This window comes from Thunnus thynnus, chromosome 20 (genome assembly GCF_963924715.1).
Source record: "Thunnus thynnus chromosome 20, fThuThy2.1, whole genome shotgun sequence".
Classification (NCBI taxonomy): domain Eukaryota; kingdom Metazoa; phylum Chordata; class Actinopteri; order Scombriformes; family Scombridae; genus Thunnus; species Thunnus thynnus.
This window is the reverse complement of record NC_089536.1, coordinates 18531508-18551272: the sequence shown is the minus strand read 5'-3', so window position 1 is coordinate 18551272 and position 19765 is coordinate 18531508. Positions and strand designations below refer to the sequence as shown.

Here is a 19765-nt window from a genome sequence, read left to right as displayed (position 1 = left end):
TCTATCCTGATCCAGGATGACAATGCCTCAATTCACAGGGCACGAGGGGTCACTGAATGGTTGGATGAGTATGAAAATGATGTGTCTATGATACGTCTATGATATGTCTATCTATCTATCTATCTATCTATCTATCTATCTATCTATCTATCTATCTATCTATCTATCTAACTATCTGTCTGATTTTCTTTCTGTTTCTCATATATTGTTTGTGAACTGCCCTGGCATTTTGTTCCTAAGAATGTGTCTCATGTCCATTAATGTTCTTAATAAAGTGGAAAAAAATCTGTGCAGTTTATTTATTATTTTTTTATTTTGGCAACTTCATTGACAACAGTGAAACTCAAACAACAGTGACATATGAACAAGTTTAAAGAACAAAAAGTGGAAACAAAGTGCCAGGGAATTCAGTTATGACTATTGACAATTAAGTAACATTAGTCGATAATTTTATGTGTTTCGAATATTACAGTTTCGCAAATCTAGGGTTACCAGCTAGACACGACCATTTTATACTTCTGTCTCATTTTATTCATCTCCGTGGCAACAGAGGGCGCACGCTCATTGGCTCAGCGGTACTTTTGGGAGCAAAGATCGCGCAGGGCATGCTGGGTAGGGCACTTTCAAGTCGGCCATATTGGCTTCATCGTCCTGGCTGAAGGAGAGAGAGACGGGAGATGAAGGGGATCCGGGGTATCAGTCAGTTATCGGTAAGGACGTCGTTTTACCGGTGAAACAAACCGTTTCGTCGTCTGTTTCACTCTTTGCGTGGTTGTCAGACGGTGTAAAAAGCTGTAAAGAAGCTGTTCGGTGAAGCCTGAGATGACTGAGCTCAACCAGCACCAAACCAACTGGGAAACGTTAGCTAAGTTACATCATAAACACCAGACAGGTCGAGTCGTTACTTGTAATACTCAGTTTACAGTACCTTAAAATACCCAACAGTTAGCTACCTTAGAGGTGAAAGCTCGCTTCGTGTTTGTGTAACTAGATATGATTGAGCATCTCCTCCACAGCTAACCTTAAAGTCCCCCTCCACTCAAAAATATGTTTTTCTTTTCTTGTTCCTACAGTTAAATGTGTGAGCTTCACTGTGCAGAATGATGTATGTGCAGAGTTTGACACTTAATTGAAAATATTTTTCAATTATTTTTTAAACTTAAATAGACATGGGACAAAGAGAAAAGGGAATTATTGAAGTAAAACTAATATAATACAGCCTGAATCATATTATATTATCCCCTTAACCCCATCATCCACACCAACCCTCCCCTCAGACTCCTCCAGCCAGAACAATACAAGACTGCTGGTAACAAATAGTAAGAATTCATAGCATATTAACAATTTATACGGAGGATTCATACCAGGAAGTAATCAACTAACTTCTCTGTGCTCACTGAAAATCTGATTTTAAGGGATACTACAACAAAATGTACAATATGGCTGTTGATAAACATACACGTTATTCCAAAAGAGTCTCACAAATGGGAAGTAGCCTACCAAAATAACTAAACAGCAGTCTCAGGGGAGCTACAGCGAAATGTGTAATTGATATCAATATGTTTTCTACATGTAAAAACCTACTGGAAATGTTTTCTCAGTAATATTCCCTGAGAGGAGGTTTGAGCATGATTTGTGACATCTCGACTGGTTTGGAAGATAATCCTGGTCCAATATTCAACTTACACAAGTGTGATGTGGAAACTTGAAGGCCCCAGTACACATACACTGAGAATGGACTTCACAGTGAAGTAGGGGACATCTTGCATCCAGCAGTTAAAGTTTTGAAATGAAAAATATTTGCATATTCATAGATTCTGGGATTTTTAATGAGTGAGAAGGAGCAGATGCCATTTTAAGGATATTAATGTGGTAATTATGCTTTTTTTGTGGAAAATTCATATCAGACACAAATCATTGTTCCAAGCAGATTAGTTTTCTCATATCTTTACACATGTCTGAGGGGATCTTTAAGTTTCCACTTTAAGTGCAACTTTATCAGACTATAGTATCTGGCGCTTGGGTTTTGCAGTGTACTACTACATTGGCCAAAACATAAGACAGTGCTTTATAACAAAACTAATTTCCAATGGTGGAATAACACATAACTTCAGCTCAACAACTAGAGCACTGCGTCTTTTAACATATTTTAAACAAAAATGCATTGATAACAGTTTCCTATTTGTATTGAAATAAGATCTGATTGAAATACAGGCATAGATTTACAGACTTCCAAGATATCTGACAGCTTTATGCTGTCAAAGTCCATAGATGGGAGGTAATATTATCTGAAATTCTTTTAATTAAAAAAAAAAAAAAAAAAAGGTCCATTTAGTAGCTGTTTTGGAGCTTTCGATCACATTGTATAATCTTCATCAGGAGGTGGAGTGTGCCCAGTTGTCATACAACTGTAGATGTTCAAATTTCCATTTTTTGAGCTCTTTAAGGACTTTTCATTCATGTTTGCTTCAAAGACAACTGATGAAGAAGATGTGAAATGATTGAAAGCTCCAGAACATATACTAAATGGACCTTGTGAGATTAGTCATTTGTCTTTCTGTCTCAGTTCAGGGCCAATAACTACTGAAACATCAGTTTTCTCTATGTTTTACTGCAATAATGAAGAATTAGAAGACATACAGTATTTAAATAGCAGAATAGAGCATCCCGCTACACTCTATGTTTAAGAGGAAGGATGTACAAAATGAATAAAAAATGTTTGTTAATGTATGTTGTATATGAGAAACATTTGGACAGAAATCATATCAATAAAATGTAACGTCCCTAATCCATCACTTCAAAATCTTTCATGCTCAGATTTCCTTTCTCCTCAGATTGGCCGTGCCTAGAGTCAGCAAGCCAGTAACACATTACTTGTAATGTCCCGCCTTCCCATGTTCTCTGTTTTTCCAGACGAGGCTTTATGCGGCCCAGGCTGCCCGTAAGGTGGATTTCACCGGGGCCGCCGAACACGTTAAGTTTCAGCCGCAGGATGTGCAGGTCAGTGGTTGTTGACTTGTCTCTCTTCTCCACAGAGACGCTTCTATGCGGCTGCCAGAACAAGCCAGTCCCTTGCCCAGCCCCTGGCTGGCGTCAAGCTCTCTCCGGGGGCTGCCCACTCCTCCCAGGATGTCCATGTATGTTGCTGAGTGGAATGGTTATTCTCGGGACCTCTGTGGGGTTGGCAGGGTCCAGATAGTTACAAATTGCTCTGCCTATAGAAATAAGAAAAAATATAGAAAAGTTATGTTGTATTCTCTAAATATTCTTTTCTTTTAGTAGGATGTCAAAAATACTGGTAATATGTCTTTACAAGTCATCTAACTGAATGTCCTATTGTCTTAAGACCTTTGAGGTATAAACTACGGCTTACGCTTCATGTTTTAACTTAATATCTACACATATATACTTGATGTAATGATGGGACTAAAAGGACATCTCTATATGTGTCCAGGTGACCAAACTGCCCAGTGGACTGGTGATCGCCTCTCTGGAGAACTATTCCCCAGCCTCCAAGATCGGAGTGTTCATCAAGGCTGGCTGTCGTTATGAGACCCCTGACAACCAGGGGGTCACCCACCTCCTCCGACTGGCCTCCAGCCTGGTATGATACATCAATACAGCCTGTAGAGCTCTGTCTTCATTCATCTGCTTTGACCCCTCTGTGCTCAAGAATTACAGAAATAAATGCAGCTGCACCTTGTCGGTATATATTTATGTTAACTTACAGAAGTTATAATTGACAGACTTTGCACATGTAGTATTAATTTGTTGAACTTTCCACTCACACATTTCTTTAACACTGATAGCCAATGTTTTCATTCTCTCCAATTTTGGTGTATTTTGAGTTTTATGCAGATTCAAACAGCTGATTTAATATTTAAAAGATCTTTTTTCCAGCCCTACTTTTAGTATTTAAATAGCTATAAAGCACAAGTGCGAGAATGTACCAAATATATATTTGAAGCATAATTATAGCCTTCTGTGTGAGACTTGCATTTGTGCTTTTTCCAGACAACCAAAGGAGCTTCATCTTTCAAGATATGCCGTGGTGTTGAGGCAGTAGGAGGCAGCCTGAGGTCAGTAACATCCAAGAACATTTATAACAAACCAATGAATACAAGTACAGTCTTTTCTGAGCAGTATTCTTATCTGGATATCTGCATGTTTGTGCCTCTGCAGTGTGACTTCATCCAGAGAGAACATGGTCTACACCGTTGACTGCTTGAGAGATGACATGTGAGTCATTATAAAACCTGTACGCCAGAGTCAGAATTGAACTGGGACTCATGATAGAAATGTCCCATGCAGTACTGTTTTTGTTGAAATTCATGTAGGAGGGCAGGATGATGGCACAGTAAACAGAACATGTTTTTTCTGACCCTTCGTTATTGATCTGCAGTGACACAGTGATGGAGTATTTGATCAACGTGACAACAGCCCCGGAGTTTCGGCCATGGGAGGTTACAGAACTTACACCCAGAGTGAAGCTTGACAAGGCCCAGGCTGCACAGAGTGCTGAGATAGGTGAGCATTAAGTTCTCTTGCACTCATGTAAATATTCACATTGACTGATCATAGAACTACTTCTCTTATATATCCCACTTATATACCACAGAGCTCAGCATGATTAATGACCAAAGATGCTATTTTAATGTTTAATTACACCATAAGAAAGACATTTATACAGGATTATCAAGCAGTATGTGTCAGAAAATGCTGTAAAAAGCATTGTTTTACTGAGATGTATAACTGTCAAAATTGCCCTTAACTTAACTTAATAGATGACATTAGACAGATGCACCAAACCCAGTCACTATTTCTATGGAGAATTGTAGTTTATGATCATGTCTCTTTCTCTCTTTTCCAGGTGTGATTGAAGGTCTGCATGACATGGCCTACAAGAACGCACTGTGCAACTCCCTGTACTGTCCAGATCATATGGTTGGCAACATCCATGCTGACCATGTGAGTAGTTTTTTTCAGGGATTTATTCTTTAACGCTGATATTGGTAATATACACATTTAAACCCACTTCTCAATGTTTATATCTTTTCTCCAGCTGCACCAGTATGTCCAGAATAATTTCACAAGTGCAAGAATGGCTCTTGTTGGACTTGGTAAGAGTCATTACATTATTAACACATGTGTATATAATAATACTATAACAATACGATGTAAACCTGATGTGATTTTATTTGGCTATTGATGGAAGTAAACATTAAAGTATCATACAAAGAATTATATTGAATGAACAAAGAACTATGAAGGCCTTAATGTCTCTTTTTTCTTTTTTCCAGGTGTTGATCATGCTGTGCTGAAGCAAGTTGGAGAGCAATTCCTCAACATCCGCAGTGGAGTGGGCACCACAGGGGCCAAAGCTCAGTTTCGTGGAGGTGAGCTGAACAGACACTCTAACAAACTGCATGTTGGACAAACACCAACTGTAAAAACAATCGGATCAACTTTGTTTTGACTTATTTTTCATTTTACTTTCAACAAAATTAAGTGGGTGTAGTGTAGTCAAAAATAAAAGCAGACAATTATAACCAGGTCACATCAGTACTGCAATAACAAAGTGACTCATTGGCTGCATTTACAATCATAGAGAACTCTTTTTTTTTTTTTTTTTTATTTGATAGGGATGATGCAATTTAACATAGTTCCAATACAGAGCATGAAACTGATGTACTGCACAGAGAGTTTATAGCTATTGCTAATTTTCAACTCTTGTCCCTAGTTGGGCTTTACATATACATTGTAATTAAAATATATAGCTTTCATCATCATAAAAACCACAGTGCACTACAGATATGGGAGTACAATAAAATACACACACTGAATTACATTGATTGTCATGTACAGTTTAAAAAAAAACAATTACCTAAAAATGGGTACAGCTCTGGTTTGCTTTTAGCCAGCACTCAACCTTTGTTGTAAAAGATTTTATATCTGAAATTAATTTGATTTCAGTTGGTAATGTGTTTCAGAGTTGACAGCCCTGTATGGAGAAGACTGATTGTCCAAATTTAGATGTACGATATGGTATTTTACAGTTGCCATTCACCATGCTCCTAGTTACTCTGGTACTGTCTTGTCTTTGGATGTAGTGCCTGATTAGTTTGAAGCAATTAAGGTTCGACTTTACTGTTTTTGAAATCTTCTTTATATGTTTATCAAATTTGAGTTGCGAATCTAAGATTATCCCTAAAAACTTGAAATCATTGACCTCCTCTATTTCTTCATTCCGTAAATTAATTTCAAAATTTTCAAGTGAGCCCTGTTTTCTAATGGAGAAACACATAGAAATTATTTTTGTCAAATTCAAGACAAGATGATTACGTTGCAGCCATTGATGAACATCATCCAAGTATGCAGTCAAGATCTCCGCTGCCTTGCTAGGTGACTTGGCTGGTACATATATGACCGTGTCATCTGCATAAAGCTGGCAGTTGGCCTCTGGGCAGCCTGTAGGTAGGTCATTTATAAACAGATTGAAAAGCAGCGGACCCAGGATCGAACCTTGAGGAATACCTATTCTGTTGTTCAAAAGGGATGACTTTTCTTGGTCAACTTTCACATACTGCTCTCTAGTTTGAATATATGACTCAAACCAATCAATTGCTTGTTTTGAAAAATTGAATGTAGACAATTTAGACAGGAGAATGTCATGATTGACAGTGTCAAATGCCTTTTTCAGGTCAAGAAACACTGCCCCCACGACATTACCTCTGTCCAATGAATGCTTTACGTTTTCAATGAAATAACAATTTGCAGTTTCTGTGGAACATTTTGGTCTAAAACCAAATTGTTGTGGATGCTGCTTTTCAACATTCAATCATTTTATTGTCCCCATAGGGCAGTTGTTGGCGCAGCAGTAGAACAAAACAGGAAACGGAAACATTTGTTTAACATTAAGCAGTGTTTCTGACACACTGTAGCCTGTACTCTACATTCACTGCCAGATTGACAACTTACTGCTAATCTTTTCCTCTGCTCTGCTCACATTTACCGACACTTTTCTCACACTCACCACGCACACACATTACGCACTGCCTTATTCCTTAAAGGAGCTATGCTACCAACAGTTTCCCAGGCAACAACACAGAGGTTGACTCATGTTTTGGAGCAGCGCCGCATGGAGGCCCCCTCAGCAAATGATTATTGATTTCCAAATGAATGGATATTTGCCGCTACTTTTGGCATTACAAAAAAAATTACAATTATAGGGGAAACACAGATTAAGAGAACCCAACCAACAGATAAAAGAAACTGTCAGGACACTTTGAATTAAAGATCTATAAAACAATATCATCTAAGTTCTGTCAAACTTGTCCAGCGGTCACAGGCAGAAAACACACTGCTGGCTTTTTTTGCTCAGCATATTTGAGTTTTCCTCAAATAAGAATTTGTGCTAAGTCATGGTGCCAAAGTATTTAAAAGACTCCACTGTTTCTACACTCTGGCCATTAATTACAGTACTGACAGAACTTGATGCATGACGCTTAAAATCAATACACATGTCCTTGGTTTTTAGTTACACACAAGAAAGTGATACACCTGTTTTGTCTCCTCTTGCGTCTCTCCAGGTGAGGTTCGGCAGACCAACAACAACAGTCTGGTCCACTCAGCGGTGGTGAGCCAGTCAGCAGCAGCGGGCACCGGCGAGGCTCTGGCCTTCAGTGTGCTGCAGCATTTACTGGGAGCTGGTCCACATGTAAAGCGGGGATCCAACACCAGCAGCAAACTGGGGCATGGTGTTGCCAAGGCAACTACTGACCCCTTCGATGTGAGTGGTTGTCAGTTTGTAATTTAAACTTGTGAAACAGTTCATTCATACACCAGGGCTTTCCCTGGCTTAACACGGGACTATTGCAGTATCTGCAGAGGTGTGTGTGTGCTATCTTAACACAGGACAAGATCACATATTTGTTACTCAATCGTGAATGTATGTTCAATCCTAATTGCAACAGCACCTGTAAAAACATTTTTCTTTACAGGTCAGTGCTTTCAATGCAAACTACTCTGACTCTGGTATGTTTGGAATCTACACCATTTCCCAGGCTGCAGCTGCTGGCGATGTGAGTATCTCTTAGCCACGACAAACACCTCTTTATCTATGTAGCTGCAGTCGTTTTTGAATATGAAACCAGAAACTGTTTGACCTCTGTGTTTTTGTGTCTCTCAAGGTGATTAAGGCTGCTGTTGGCCAGGTGAAGGCTGTTGCTGATGGTGGAGTCACAGCTGCTGACCTCACTCGGGCAAAGTAAGACATGCAGACAGACAGACAGAAACGTCACTATGACACAACACATTCTTTAATTTACTATTGAAATGATGGATTAAAATTAAATTAATAAGGAACAATTATACAGCTGAGATGAAGCCATGGTAGCACTACTTTCATGTTGTTCGAGATAATTTCAATGTTTGCTTGTTGGAAAGAAGTGGGTGTATTAATTCATGATAGCTGCTCTGAGATTTGTGCAGGTCTGTACTGGTCGGGCTTTTATTTTCACAAAAAAATAACTAAATAAATAACTGTCGGACTTCAGAAGCATCTCATTCCTTCTAATGGTGGCTATCATCATCATCATCTGCCTGCAAGACCTGATTAATTGAAACATAATGAAAGCTAAATTGTCTCAAGCTGATTTCTGGCAGTTCAAAGTCCTCATTCATGAAACAGTTTCCACTTGGTGCCTCTGGGTGGTGCCATTCTTTGTTCTCTTATGCCAGTAAGTCTTCCTATGTTCTTAAAGTGAAGTGGATAGTTGACACAGTACACAGAAAAACCATCACACCTCAGAATAAGCAAAAAAAAAACCTTCAACTTTTTAAACGTTATACATTGAACTCGTCTTTGTTTTCCCTGCAGGGCCCAGCTGAAGGCTGATTTCCTGATGTCTCTGGAGACTTCAGAGGGTTTGCTGGAGGCCATGGGCACTCAGGCCCTGGCTAACGGATCCTACCGCACCTCTGCAGAAATCTCTAAAGACATTGACAACGTCTCCTTAACCGACGTCGCCAACGTAAGATATTCGGCTCAGTCGATGCATTACTGTATTACTTCAGTTAGATAACTGTAAGATGGGCTGAATCTTTGCTTTACTGGGTGAAACTTGAGCTTTGTTATTAATAAATTTATTAACTTTCTTGCTGTTTATTTCCAGGCTGCCAAGAAATTCGTGTCTGGCAAGAAGGCCATGGCATCCAACGGCAACCTCATGAAAACACCCTTCGTGGATGAGATCTAAAGCCCTCCCTATAATCTCCTACTGTACCTAACTCTTGACGGCAAAGCAGAATTTGTTTCCTCCACATTTTGACAAAAAGAGAAAGCGAGCAAAGTTCATCGTCAACACCATCACCTTTTTGCAAATGCTGTTGTTGTGAGAGATATCGTGTCATAACACCACAGGGTACTTATAGGTGTTGTAACAGTACATTTTCAGGTGATGCTACTCTGATGCGTCACAATGTCACGCTCCACTCATTTGTCCGCATTTACTGTATAGCTGATGTAAAATAATGAATAAATTCTATCTACCAACGTGACAGTTATGGTTTGTTGTGGTGTAAAATGTGAGTTTTAGCTCATTCCTGACCTTGGAAACAAGAACAATCTAAACTCAAGGTCCACTTATTTGTTTGTTCTACAGCTTTCTACCGTATGAAACGAATTAAGAGTGATCCTCAACTTTTAAGTTAACATAAATGAGAAGTGCTCCAAATCATGGAAAGTTTAAACATCTACCCTTCCATTGAAACTATGAAACAATCTGCTGATGAAGACCTTGTGGTATGGCTGAAAGTCTAGAGTATAATGGACCTTGAGTTGGGAGTGTAACTTTAATATCAAAATGTGTTCAAAGGTGTTTTAGCTGATCAAATGCCTTTTGACCCGGGGACGCTAAAAGTAGCAGGAGCTGTCGGCTATTTACAGATTTTCTCGCGAGAGTTGCCCACTAGAAATGGTGAAGCGACCTGAGGGAATTTTTAGTTTGCTTTGCAGCGAGAGGACAGCATCGAACAACAGAAATTGCACTTGCCGTGAGCTCGGAAGCTTTTTTAAAAAACCGGTTATAGGCAGGAATTCAGTGTGTAAACGGGAATATATGTAAACTCCAGTAAAGCGCTTTGATGTGAACATGGGCGGCGCTTTCCGTCTGCGCTCGTCTAGAGGAGAGAAAACGCGTCCATATGGGGGGAGAGAGGAGAGAGCTCGGGGGGGTTTCATGCACACTCAGGAAATAAGTCGACTGCATGCATGAATCCGTCTTCACTGCTGGAGGATTATTGAGCGATTGCGGCAAACACACCCAGATTCCTATGAAATCTCCACTCCGTCTTTTGGCAAAATATCACCGGGATGCGGCGGAGCATCCCGGGGCTAGGCAGTGCATGAGCCCGGGCAGCGAGCCTCTCCTCCTGGGCTGGAGAAGGGCCAGCAAGTCGGCGCAAGCTCGGCTGCTGAAATAATTTTAAAAAAGGGATTGTTTTAAGGGGAACAGCTGATCTTTCTACCTTCGGTTGAACAGCATGTGCGGACTAATCGTGAATCAGACCGACCCCATCACCGCAGCGATGGCCGGGGTGATGATGGGGCATTGGGGACTTTTTGAACGTCCCGTTTCCCTTTAAAGAAAAGAAGGTTGACATAGAGGCACAAAGACGCTCCGACCTCCAACCTGTGTCCACAGACATGGATAAACTCACCGTGATATCAGGATGTCTCTTCCTCGCTGCAGACATCTTCGCCATCGCCAGCATCGTCAACCCGGACTGGATCAACACTGGAGAATCAGCTGGTGGGTTTAAAGGCACTTTGCTTCACTTCAGCTGTGTGTTTGTGCTGAAGAAGTGGAGTTTATAATTGTTTCTGGGTATTGATATGAGGTTACTTCATAGGGCAATAGAACAAAGATCATGGTGATGCATTAAAATGATAATATTTTAAATATTTCATGAGCCTGTGCTGTAAAAACAAATCATCAAAACTGGAGTGTGAGGCTTTGCAACAACAACAAAAATCACATAAAAAGTCAGAAGTCATGAGTCATAATATGAGAGTCTGCTCAGAGTCTGGATGAACTGTGTTTTCAGATAAATATCTACTTAATTTGCATCAGTTGCACACAAACATTGTTATAATGCAGGTATATTTAGAGCAGTGGTTCTTCACCTTTTTGGCTTGTGAACCCTTAAAATGAAACATTTTCCACTTGTGACCTCATCACAGGAGATCATGGCTCCTGAGTAGTGATTTTTGTGAAAAGTCAGAAAAATAAAACAACTATTTTCTGTAGCTGGTGACCTTTGGAGTGTCCCGAGCCCCGGGCTGGGAACCACAGTTTTAGAGGATTGGGAGAGGAATGTGACAATGGAGTGAGTGAGTTGTAACAAACAAAACAGGAAACAATAATTAGTGCAGTTATAATAGAGGGCTGATGGTATGAAAAGTTTGCATTTTCACTTCCTTAAATATTAAATTGTCTCCTGAGCTCAGCAAAGGTCAAGTGAAGGTAACGACGGTCCCGCTGGTTAAATAGCTAAAAGTAACAAACACACCTGCTCTGTGGCTTTTTATTGTAACATGTGAAAGTGTCCATGTTCTTTTAGATTGTCTCCACCTGTCTGTTAACAGCAAGTGTAGCCACGGCACATTTGTGAATGAGTGGGTATATGCTATATTAGTGTGAATGTGTGGATTATATGAGGGTTATAGCTCTATAAGGGTTTTTTTCTACCTCTCTCTGGGACAGTACTCCAAAAACACTTTTGTACTAGTGTAAAAAACTCTTTGAGGATGCATGAAATGGTTCCTCAAGACTACACAACGAGCCTCGATGTAGTTAACTTCCTACCAATCATCCCATGACCCAGACAACAGACAAGTTTGAACAAAATGAGGTTTCCTGTTTAAAATTGAACTCTAACAGGAACCACTAAACCAACTAAGAAGCCTTGAGCCACTCATGCTGTAAATATATGCTGTCACAGTAGCGCAGCCGACTTTAAAGGCCCTGAAAACTAATTTTCTCTTACTGTGAGTCGTGGAGTCCTACATGAAAACACAATTTTGTGAAAAAGTTAGAACAGTTTTGTTTTTGCTTAAGAGATTTCTGCATTTGGTTTTTAAACTGGCTTCTCTCGTGGTTTGAAGTGGGCGGGGTTCGGCTGGGAAAATGTGATGTCATGTACTTTGTGTACCAATCGGGATTTAGCAACATTTGAATAGAAATGTAACGATGTAACGCTGCATTCGCGTGCTCCTCAAATGGTCCCATTTACCAAGTTGGGAAGTCGTTCTTCTGTCTTTGTTGTGTTCATGAGCTTTTAAGTCATAGTGTGGAAACAACATGGACGCTACAAAGAAGATGTATTTTCTCTCAGACTTGTTGCTGCACCAGAACATTCACTAAAACTACTAAAATATTGCTTTATCTGACTTCTTATCAGGGTTAATGCTATTAAATAACTTTTCTAACTAATGTAGGTCATTCTACGTGGACAGCTACTAACAGTTACAACCTAATATCATATTACGAATTACATGTGAGCAAAAAAATGATCTGCAATATGTGAATTAGTAAAAAGTTTCTTGCCATCAACCAAACATTTACTTTCGTCCGCCATGTTTCTGTGTCATGACGTCAATTTTCAGCAAGTCGTGTACCAAAATTTTCACCGACTTCCCGAGTTGTTGTTCCGACTTGAGGGGGTGTTCACGTGAATTTTCATCGGAAACTAATTTTTACAATTATTCCAACACCACATGAATGCCTCATAAATGCTGGTCAAGCGGTCCTGATGAAGTGGATTTAATAAATAACATTTAATACATTACTAAGGATGAATTTCTGAACTTCATCTTTGATTAATTATTATTTAGTCATGAATACTTAATATGATAGAGAAAACGATTTGAAATCATGTTTTCAGAGGCTTTAAATATATTTATCATTCACTATTGAAATGATAATCCTGATCATGTAGATATCAAAATTACAGCTGCTGATGATTTGATCTATATTGTTTTATCAATATTTTGGCATCTGACAGCAACATCATAACTTTAGCAGCTGTTCTGGTTGAAATTAAATGATTAGTTATCATCAACTATTTGATCATATTGCAGCACACAGTTGTTAATTGCAGAAAGCCAGATTTCATTGATTGCACAGTCAACCTGATTCAAGTGTTAACCAAATATTCCTGGTTATTGCAACGGAGTCATATTTTGATGCAAAGTCCATAAGCTAAACATTGACTAAAACTGATGCAACAGACAAACAGTAGCTCTACAGTATATGCACAGCTGTCAGAGGTTGTTGTCAACCTCCATCCTCATGGTACACTGGAACTGAGATAAGCAGGTAACACGTGTGCTGCTGCTGCTGCTGGGTGGTTATTAAAGGATTTAATTTGTTCCAAAAAAAACAAAAAACACTTAGTATTTAGTACATAACAAGCAGGTTTTTGTTACAGAATTAAACACCAAATCTTCCTCAATCGTCATAGTTCAAAACGGCTCTCTGAGGGTTTTACCTCCTGTTCTACACAGTAAATGAAATTGTGAGATTACTGTACTTACTGTACTAAAAGCCTTTTGTTCCTGTTTAATTAGCCGGATAGTAATTACCTGAAGGCAGGAAGTGTTGTTTTTGAATGAAGATGTGTGACTTTTAATTAGGCCTCCTGGGGAGAGTAATGATTTCCACCTGGAGAATAAAAACTCTTCGGGCTCTGTCATGACGTACTTAATTTTTGCTATGAGTGCTTAGTGTATATGTAGAAGTTAAAAACATAAAAAGAACAATTGTGTGCAAATCAGCGTTTTATATCTTTCTATTAAACTGTGTCTCAGCAGTCTGCCCAGCTCTCTAGATTTATTTACACTTAAAAGAGAAAAGAAGGAGGGAAAAAAATGTATAAACATAGAAATTAGATTCCTTTTTTAAACATTTTTACATGTTTTGGTTACTTTTTAATATTGGACAATGAATAGAAATGTCTCTAGTCTTGCAAAAGTTTATGTAATTATCATTTCCTACTTTATATTCGTATTAAAACAAATTTTGCTCTCCATAATGGCAGGGAGCAAAAAAAAAATTTTTAGTCGGATACATGACTGTTCTTCCGTCACGTTTTCTGAGTATGGAGTCCTGCTCTATTGACAATGTCCGCCGTGCGGTATGAGAGGATGTGTTGAGAGGGAACAGGATATCCTGTGTGTAGGGGGAACAGGTCAGCCTGCAAGAGGATGTGGTTCAGGCCTGATGATCTCCTCAGCACCCAGAATCACATCCATGATCAGGAACTGAAGCTGATCCATACGTGGCAACATTAAATATTTAAAGACTGATTTCATTTTCATTATTATTATTTTCAATTATTCATGGTGGGAAATCTTTTTAGGACTCAGAGTCTGTATTCAATACTGTGTTGTTTTGCAAGTTCTGAGCTAACAAAGTACTTTTAATTAACCTTGAGCAGTGGAATGAGCATGAATAAAACTTAGAAATATTCTTTTTAGTCTTCTAAGTCCATAATTTTCCTTTTGTATGTTTTTTTCACTTTATGTGGTTTAGAAATACTAAACATTCAGTGTAAATTAAGGGGTCTTAATAGCTTTAAGTACCAGGTGTTTATTCAAAAGCAGCTAAAACATTTAATTTTCCTCCCAATTAAAAGATGTTTTAGTGCCTCCCTGTGTTTTTCCTGCATCTTTGTGACATTGGTTGCTTGCAATTTTGGTCATTGTGACAATTATGTTAATTCTACAGTCGCTGGGTTTAAATTCTGCTGAATAAATGCATAAAATGTATAAAGCTCCTCAGTGTCTGCTTGGCTGCCGCCTAACTGCTGGCTGTAGATAATTCTGGGAAACAAAAGAAAAAGGTGGGAGACAAAAGAATAAATTAAGGTGTGGGAGGATTTCATTTTGCATTTGTCTCATTACATGGCGCCATGTTCTGTGGATTCTTGTGTAGTTGGATGCAGAGTTGAGCAGATGCAGTCTCTGTTGGGCTCCGAGTGTGCGTGTGTATGTGTGTTTATTAGATGTAAAAATCCTCCTACCTGACATCACACACAGCGCCCACAAGGCTTTGGGAGACAGGAGGGGGTCAGTGATCTCTCCATTTCTGTCTCAGCTGTGAGTGATGTGTCGCCCAACTGTTATTCTGCCGTTTTTCTCTCCGTGTGATGTTTTGGCAGCTCATGCCAGAACCCTGAACCCGTTTGACGTCATACTGAATCACTGCGGGTCACTGGCACACAGCCTGTCAACCTTGTTTGCATACCGACTGGTTCATCAGCCTCCAGTCTCTGTGGGGAATCAGGGGGACTCCTGGGAGGTCATTATGTTCTGCACCCACAGTCAACATATGGACCAATGATGTCATGTGTTGCTGTGCATTAGAATGAAGTTGTGATTGAAAGCAGGTAAAGACAACAAACTGACTGCTGTACTGTCTGCTACAGGTAGGCTGTAAGCTCCATTTCATGTAATGGATTTAATGTGCAATAGACTGGAATATTGTTATGAGACACTAATTATCTCGGCCAGGCGCAAGTCTGGAGAAGATCATGCATTTGGTCCATGTGTGTATCTGTCCGCCACTGATCTGGTATACTACTGGACCCACAGGCCTAATATTTTTTGTGCACATTTATGACTGCATGCTCAAGGACCTCTTGTGGTTGCAGTGATTCACAATTTTTGAAAAACCTATTTTATAACACCATTGACTGCTGACTCTTCAGTTTTCTTAACTGGCAAGTGATCAACAACTGCTTCAATTTGGAATCTTGTTGGGACGACCAATCATACCTTGTTGCCACATTAGATCAATCAGTGCCAAATTTTAGTACCTTGAGAGCAGGTTGTGTTGTGAATTCAAATAAAAATTTATAAGATTCCTTATGACCCTATTATAAAGCTTAGATTTTCATCTTCTCAGTCTTCGCCATTTTATGACATGCGTTACGACATAGCAAAAGGCATTTCCAGCAATTAGCTAGGCTTAAAAACAAGGCTTACTTAGTCTGTTGCAGGCCACATTTTGGCCTTTGTCATGGCTCAAAAACTGACAACCATAGAAAGGTTTGGTGTCATTTTGAACTGGAGCATCTGCAGATTAATTTCATACCTGATGTATAATGATCCACCAAAGTTTGGCATGATATGAGATGAATAAATCCCTGTTTTTGTTATCTTCACCACCATCTTGACTTTACACACCTGGCGGAGATCTGCACTCTACAGTTCACTCTTCTAGTTTCTGGCTAAAATACCATCTGGACTGATGTGTTTTATCACCAGTGTCTCACTTTTCCCATCTGAATAGGGTTTCATTGAAGTTTTCTCTCAGTCTGTGGTACAATGTCTGATCCTAAACGTAAAATGAGTTGTCATGCTTCTACCAGTGTTAGCCAGCCTCCTTCGACCATGTCTCCCCTGTCAGCCAGAAAGATGTTGTCTTGAATATCAGGATGGTAGACGTCTGGGTTATTCCCAAGGTGCAGGTGGAAGGATAATACTCCTGGACGACCTGGACCATCGTACCAGTTCAATGGTGCTGTAAGTCGCCTGTAAGCATCAATATCTGTGCTGGTTAATCAATATAGTCTGTATTTACCAGATGCTGATGTGTGTTCACAGCTTATTGTTAGTCTGATCTTGGTTTTCTGTACAGTTTGTGTATGCAGCTCATTTTTTGTAGCCGACTCTCAACCCTCGATTGTCGCTGCTCTGTTGAAGGATCCAACAAGGATGAATTTATTTTAAACTTCTTCTTCTTCTGTCTTTCTCCACCCAGGCTCTCTGACTGTAGGCTTGGTCCGGCAGTGCCAGACTATTCACGGCCGAGAACGGACCTGCATACCCCCGCAGCTGCCCCCAGAGTGGATCACCACGCTCTTCTTCATTATTCTGGGCATCATCTCCCTCACTGTCACTTGTGGTCTGCTGGTGATGTCACACTGGCGCCGCGAGGCCACCCGATACGCCCGATGGATCGCCTTCACAGGGAGTGGGTGTTCACTGTCACTTTTCTTCTTTTTCTCCCATCACAGCCAGCTCTCTTCTCTTCTTCCACCTCTAAATACAACTCTGTGCTGTGCTCACTCATTTTCAACAAGTCCAGGCAGAATCCAATCCACACTTTATATAGACGTCATTGACTTTCTCTTTTCACATATGGTATTCAAGGAATGAGGACAATTGTTGGGCAACGGGAAGTGATTCAAAGTTTAGAGGAAAACAAAAAGTAGTCATGGAAAGACTGAATGTATCAGCATAAGATCTTTTGCATCTTTTTCCCTCAGACTAAAGCATCAGGAATCTGCTGGATTGGTAAACATTACAGGCCTTTGCCCAGTTTGCAGCCATTACATGACAGGATTTATGAGTATCCAAGTTGCATTTTTTAAGGTATAAAATGCCACACCAGGGTCAGAAATGAATTGTTGGTCAAGGTTCAACTGTCCATTATAGTCTATAAAATCCCCTGTGAAAGTAAGAGATGGATCTTGAGAATCTCCTGCGAAATAAATGGAGGTCACATCAACATCAGAATCCTGTGCTTCATTTCAGAAAAGCTTTTAGTCTGGTAATTATGAACATCTTGACAAAGTGACTGCCTAGGAGCTCTAATTGATGGGCCGGTTTCTATTTTTACAGGAAAGAGACAGAGTTTGTCTGTCAGGGAGGACCAGAGCTGGAGCTTTGCTAAATATGGAAAAATATGAAGCAGATTCTCATGAGTAGAGCATCAATACTGGGGGCAGTTTTTTAGTTCCAAAGACAGTTTTTCTACCCGCACGTATGAATGCAGCTTCAAAAGTGGGTAGTTTCCCAGAATCAGAACAAGTGTTTTCAGGCTGACGTGTAAAAACAAATATTAAACATTGAAACTGTGGTTTTTCACATTTTTGGTATTCCTATAACCCTGTCAGATGAATTCAAGTACCCTTTATTTATTTGAACCATTTATCCATCACTTTCAGCTGTTTTAACCATTTACTTTTAGTTAACTATTTCAACTGTTTATCCATTACTTTAGCTATCTATAATCATTATTATTTTTAGCTATTTTTATCCATTCCTGCTATTTGAACTATTAGCCTATTATATTTCTACTTATCTATTCCTTTTCAACCATTTATCACTTTTAGCTACTTATTCCAACTTCTCTGCATGCTTGCTCCTGTAACTATTGTAGTTTTCTCTCACTCTCAACATATATTGTCAAGGTGTTATAGCTGACTTGATATGTTGACATTTTTTCATTCAAATTGTATTTTTTTATATTAGTTTAGCTATTCCAATCACTGGTCTAGAGGGGATGTTGATGATTTTCTCCTCCTGTTCTTCTGTTTTTCTTCTGTCACAGTGGTCCTGTTCTGTATGGCTGCTCTCATATTCCCAATCGGCTTCTACATCAATGAGGTTGGAGGACAGCCGTATAAGCTGCCCAACAACACAGTGGTGGGCTCTTCCTATGTACTCTTCGTTCTGTCCATATTCTTCACCATAGTAGGACTGCTGTTTGCTGGTAAGGTATGCTTGCCCGGCTGACATACCCTCCTCCTCTTTTTGTATCTTTGGAGAAAACCCCCACCATAGGAGGCAACTTGTGTTAGAATTCACTGCTCCGTGGCAGCATTGGAAATACAACAAAACTGAATCGTCACGATGCTTGTAACTGGAGCCGGAGGCAGTGCGTTGCATCTGTCCATCTGTTTGTTCAGAGGCTGAGCAGGTGCAGGGAGCTGGGCCCTCATCATTGTCCGTCCTGAGTGATGAGTGTTAGGTGGTGAACAGACAGGAGAATATTAAAAAAAACTTGATGGGAATGGATTAAAACATCAGGATTTACTGTGTTATTGGTCATCTTAAGAATTAATGACGGATAATTCTTCTCATCCCATCAACCAAGATGCACATATTGGGATTAGACTGATGTCAGGCCTGATTGCGGCCAAAAATTGCCTCCAACATAATGAGATTCTCCCCTGAGTATGACTAGAGTACATGAAAAAACTGCTTTATTTATTTGTTATTTTGTATTTTTTTTTTTTATTAAAAGGCCTGTTGTATTCCAGAGTTTCCCTGCCATTAATATGTCTTGTGTATCACCTTGCCTTAAAGAGCTATTAACCTTAAAATAACTACCACATAGTTGAGTTTTAGTTGAGGGTTTTAATGTGGGATCAATTCTAAAATTCTGGATGTGTGAAATGAGTCAGCATAAACATGAACTGGAATATAAATTGGGGTAAAATCAACATCTGTCCAAAATGATTGTGTTGGTCAACATTCAAAAACTTCTCTATATCAAGTTGTGTCCATGGATCTCTTGCCGGATTATATGATGCTGTTGAATGTTGAGCTAATTTAAGGGTCCAGGACCAGAGCAAGACTGACATTAACAGGTGAAACCTGTTCCGGTCTTAGTTAAAACATTTTTATTTTAGTGATGTAGTGAATGTATTATTCACCTTTATTGAATATTTCCTGTTGTTTGAACACTGTATCAAGAAATGACTAAATCTATGACTAGTTTGTTTGATACATCTGGGACTTCATCTCTGTATAAATGAACAAACAGCCAGTCTGTCATTTTATAGAAGCACTATGATATTCATGAATGAGCATGGTGGATCTCATCTCATTAAAAATATCTTTGGAACACTAATTGTCTCTTTTTTTAATTAATATATTGGTCTTGAAAGACCATAATGCTGTCATTATTTA

At 39.4% G+C, this 19765-nt stretch overlaps 2 protein-coding genes across 3 annotated transcripts; both read left to right on the top strand.

Annotated features, from left to right (window-relative positions):
• Positions 1–565: 565 nt before the first annotated feature.
• On the top strand, positions 566–9558 carry uqcrc2b (ubiquinol-cytochrome c reductase core protein 2b). 2 transcript variants are annotated; one of them, XM_067575549.1, is made up of 14 exons: positions 566–710; positions 2914–3000; positions 3455–3604; positions 4015–4079; positions 4183–4239; positions 4403–4527; positions 4871–4968; positions 5063–5120; positions 5301–5396; positions 7590–7789; positions 8001–8081; positions 8190–8266; positions 8879–9032; positions 9174–9558. In XM_067575549.1, exons 1-14 carry the CDS (start codon positions 678–680, stop codon positions 9255–9257), a joined length of 1365 nt encoding a protein of 454 aa, XP_067431650.1. In that variant the 5' UTR covers positions 566–677; the 3' UTR covers positions 9258–9558. The 2 variants fall into 2 exon arrangements, with proteins under 2 accessions (XP_067431650.1, XP_067431649.1); XM_067575548.1 differs by lacking the exon at positions 2914–3000 and adding an exon at positions 3036–3137 and having other exon boundaries at positions 574–710.
• A 386-nt stretch (positions 9559–9944) lies between these two features.
• LOC137171549 (uncharacterized protein C16orf52 homolog B-like) lies at positions 9945–19706 on the top strand. The gene is made up of 3 exons (XM_067575550.1): positions 9945–10811; positions 16827–17039; positions 18402–19706. The coding sequence occupies exons 1-3, from the start codon at positions 10706–10708 to the stop codon at positions 18584–18586; spliced, it is 504 nt and encodes a 167-aa protein (XP_067431651.1). The 5' UTR covers positions 9945–10705; the 3' UTR covers positions 18587–19706.
• Positions 19707–19765: the final 59 nt, after the last annotated feature.

What these genes read in the sequence shown, in the direction of transcription:
- uqcrc2b (XM_067575548.1), top strand. Translation starts at nt 678, where the DNA reads ATGAAGGGGATCCGGGGTATCAGTCAGTTATCG. An exon ending in GGGGTATCAGTCAGTTATCG is followed by an intron (nt 711 to 3,035) that starts GTAAGGACGTCG and finishes TCTTCTCCACAG; the next exon opens with AGACGCTTCTATGCGGCTGC. An exon ending in CCTTAACCGACGTCGCCAAC is followed by an intron (nt 9,033 to 9,173) that starts GTAAGATATTCG and finishes GTTTATTTCCAG; the next exon opens with GCTGCCAAGAAATTCGTGTC.
- LOC137171549 (XM_067575550.1), top strand. Translation starts at nt 10,706, where the DNA reads ATGGATAAACTCACCGTGATATCAGGATGTCTCTTCCTCGCTGCAGAC. An exon ending in CAACACTGGAGAATCAGCTG is followed by an intron (nt 10,812 to 16,826) that starts GTGGGTTTAAAG and finishes TTCTCCACCCAG; the next exon opens with GCTCTCTGACTGTAGGCTTG. An exon ending in ATGGATCGCCTTCACAGGGA is followed by an intron (nt 17,040 to 18,401) that starts GTGGGTGTTCAC and finishes CTTCTGTCACAG; the next exon opens with TGGTCCTGTTCTGTATGGCT.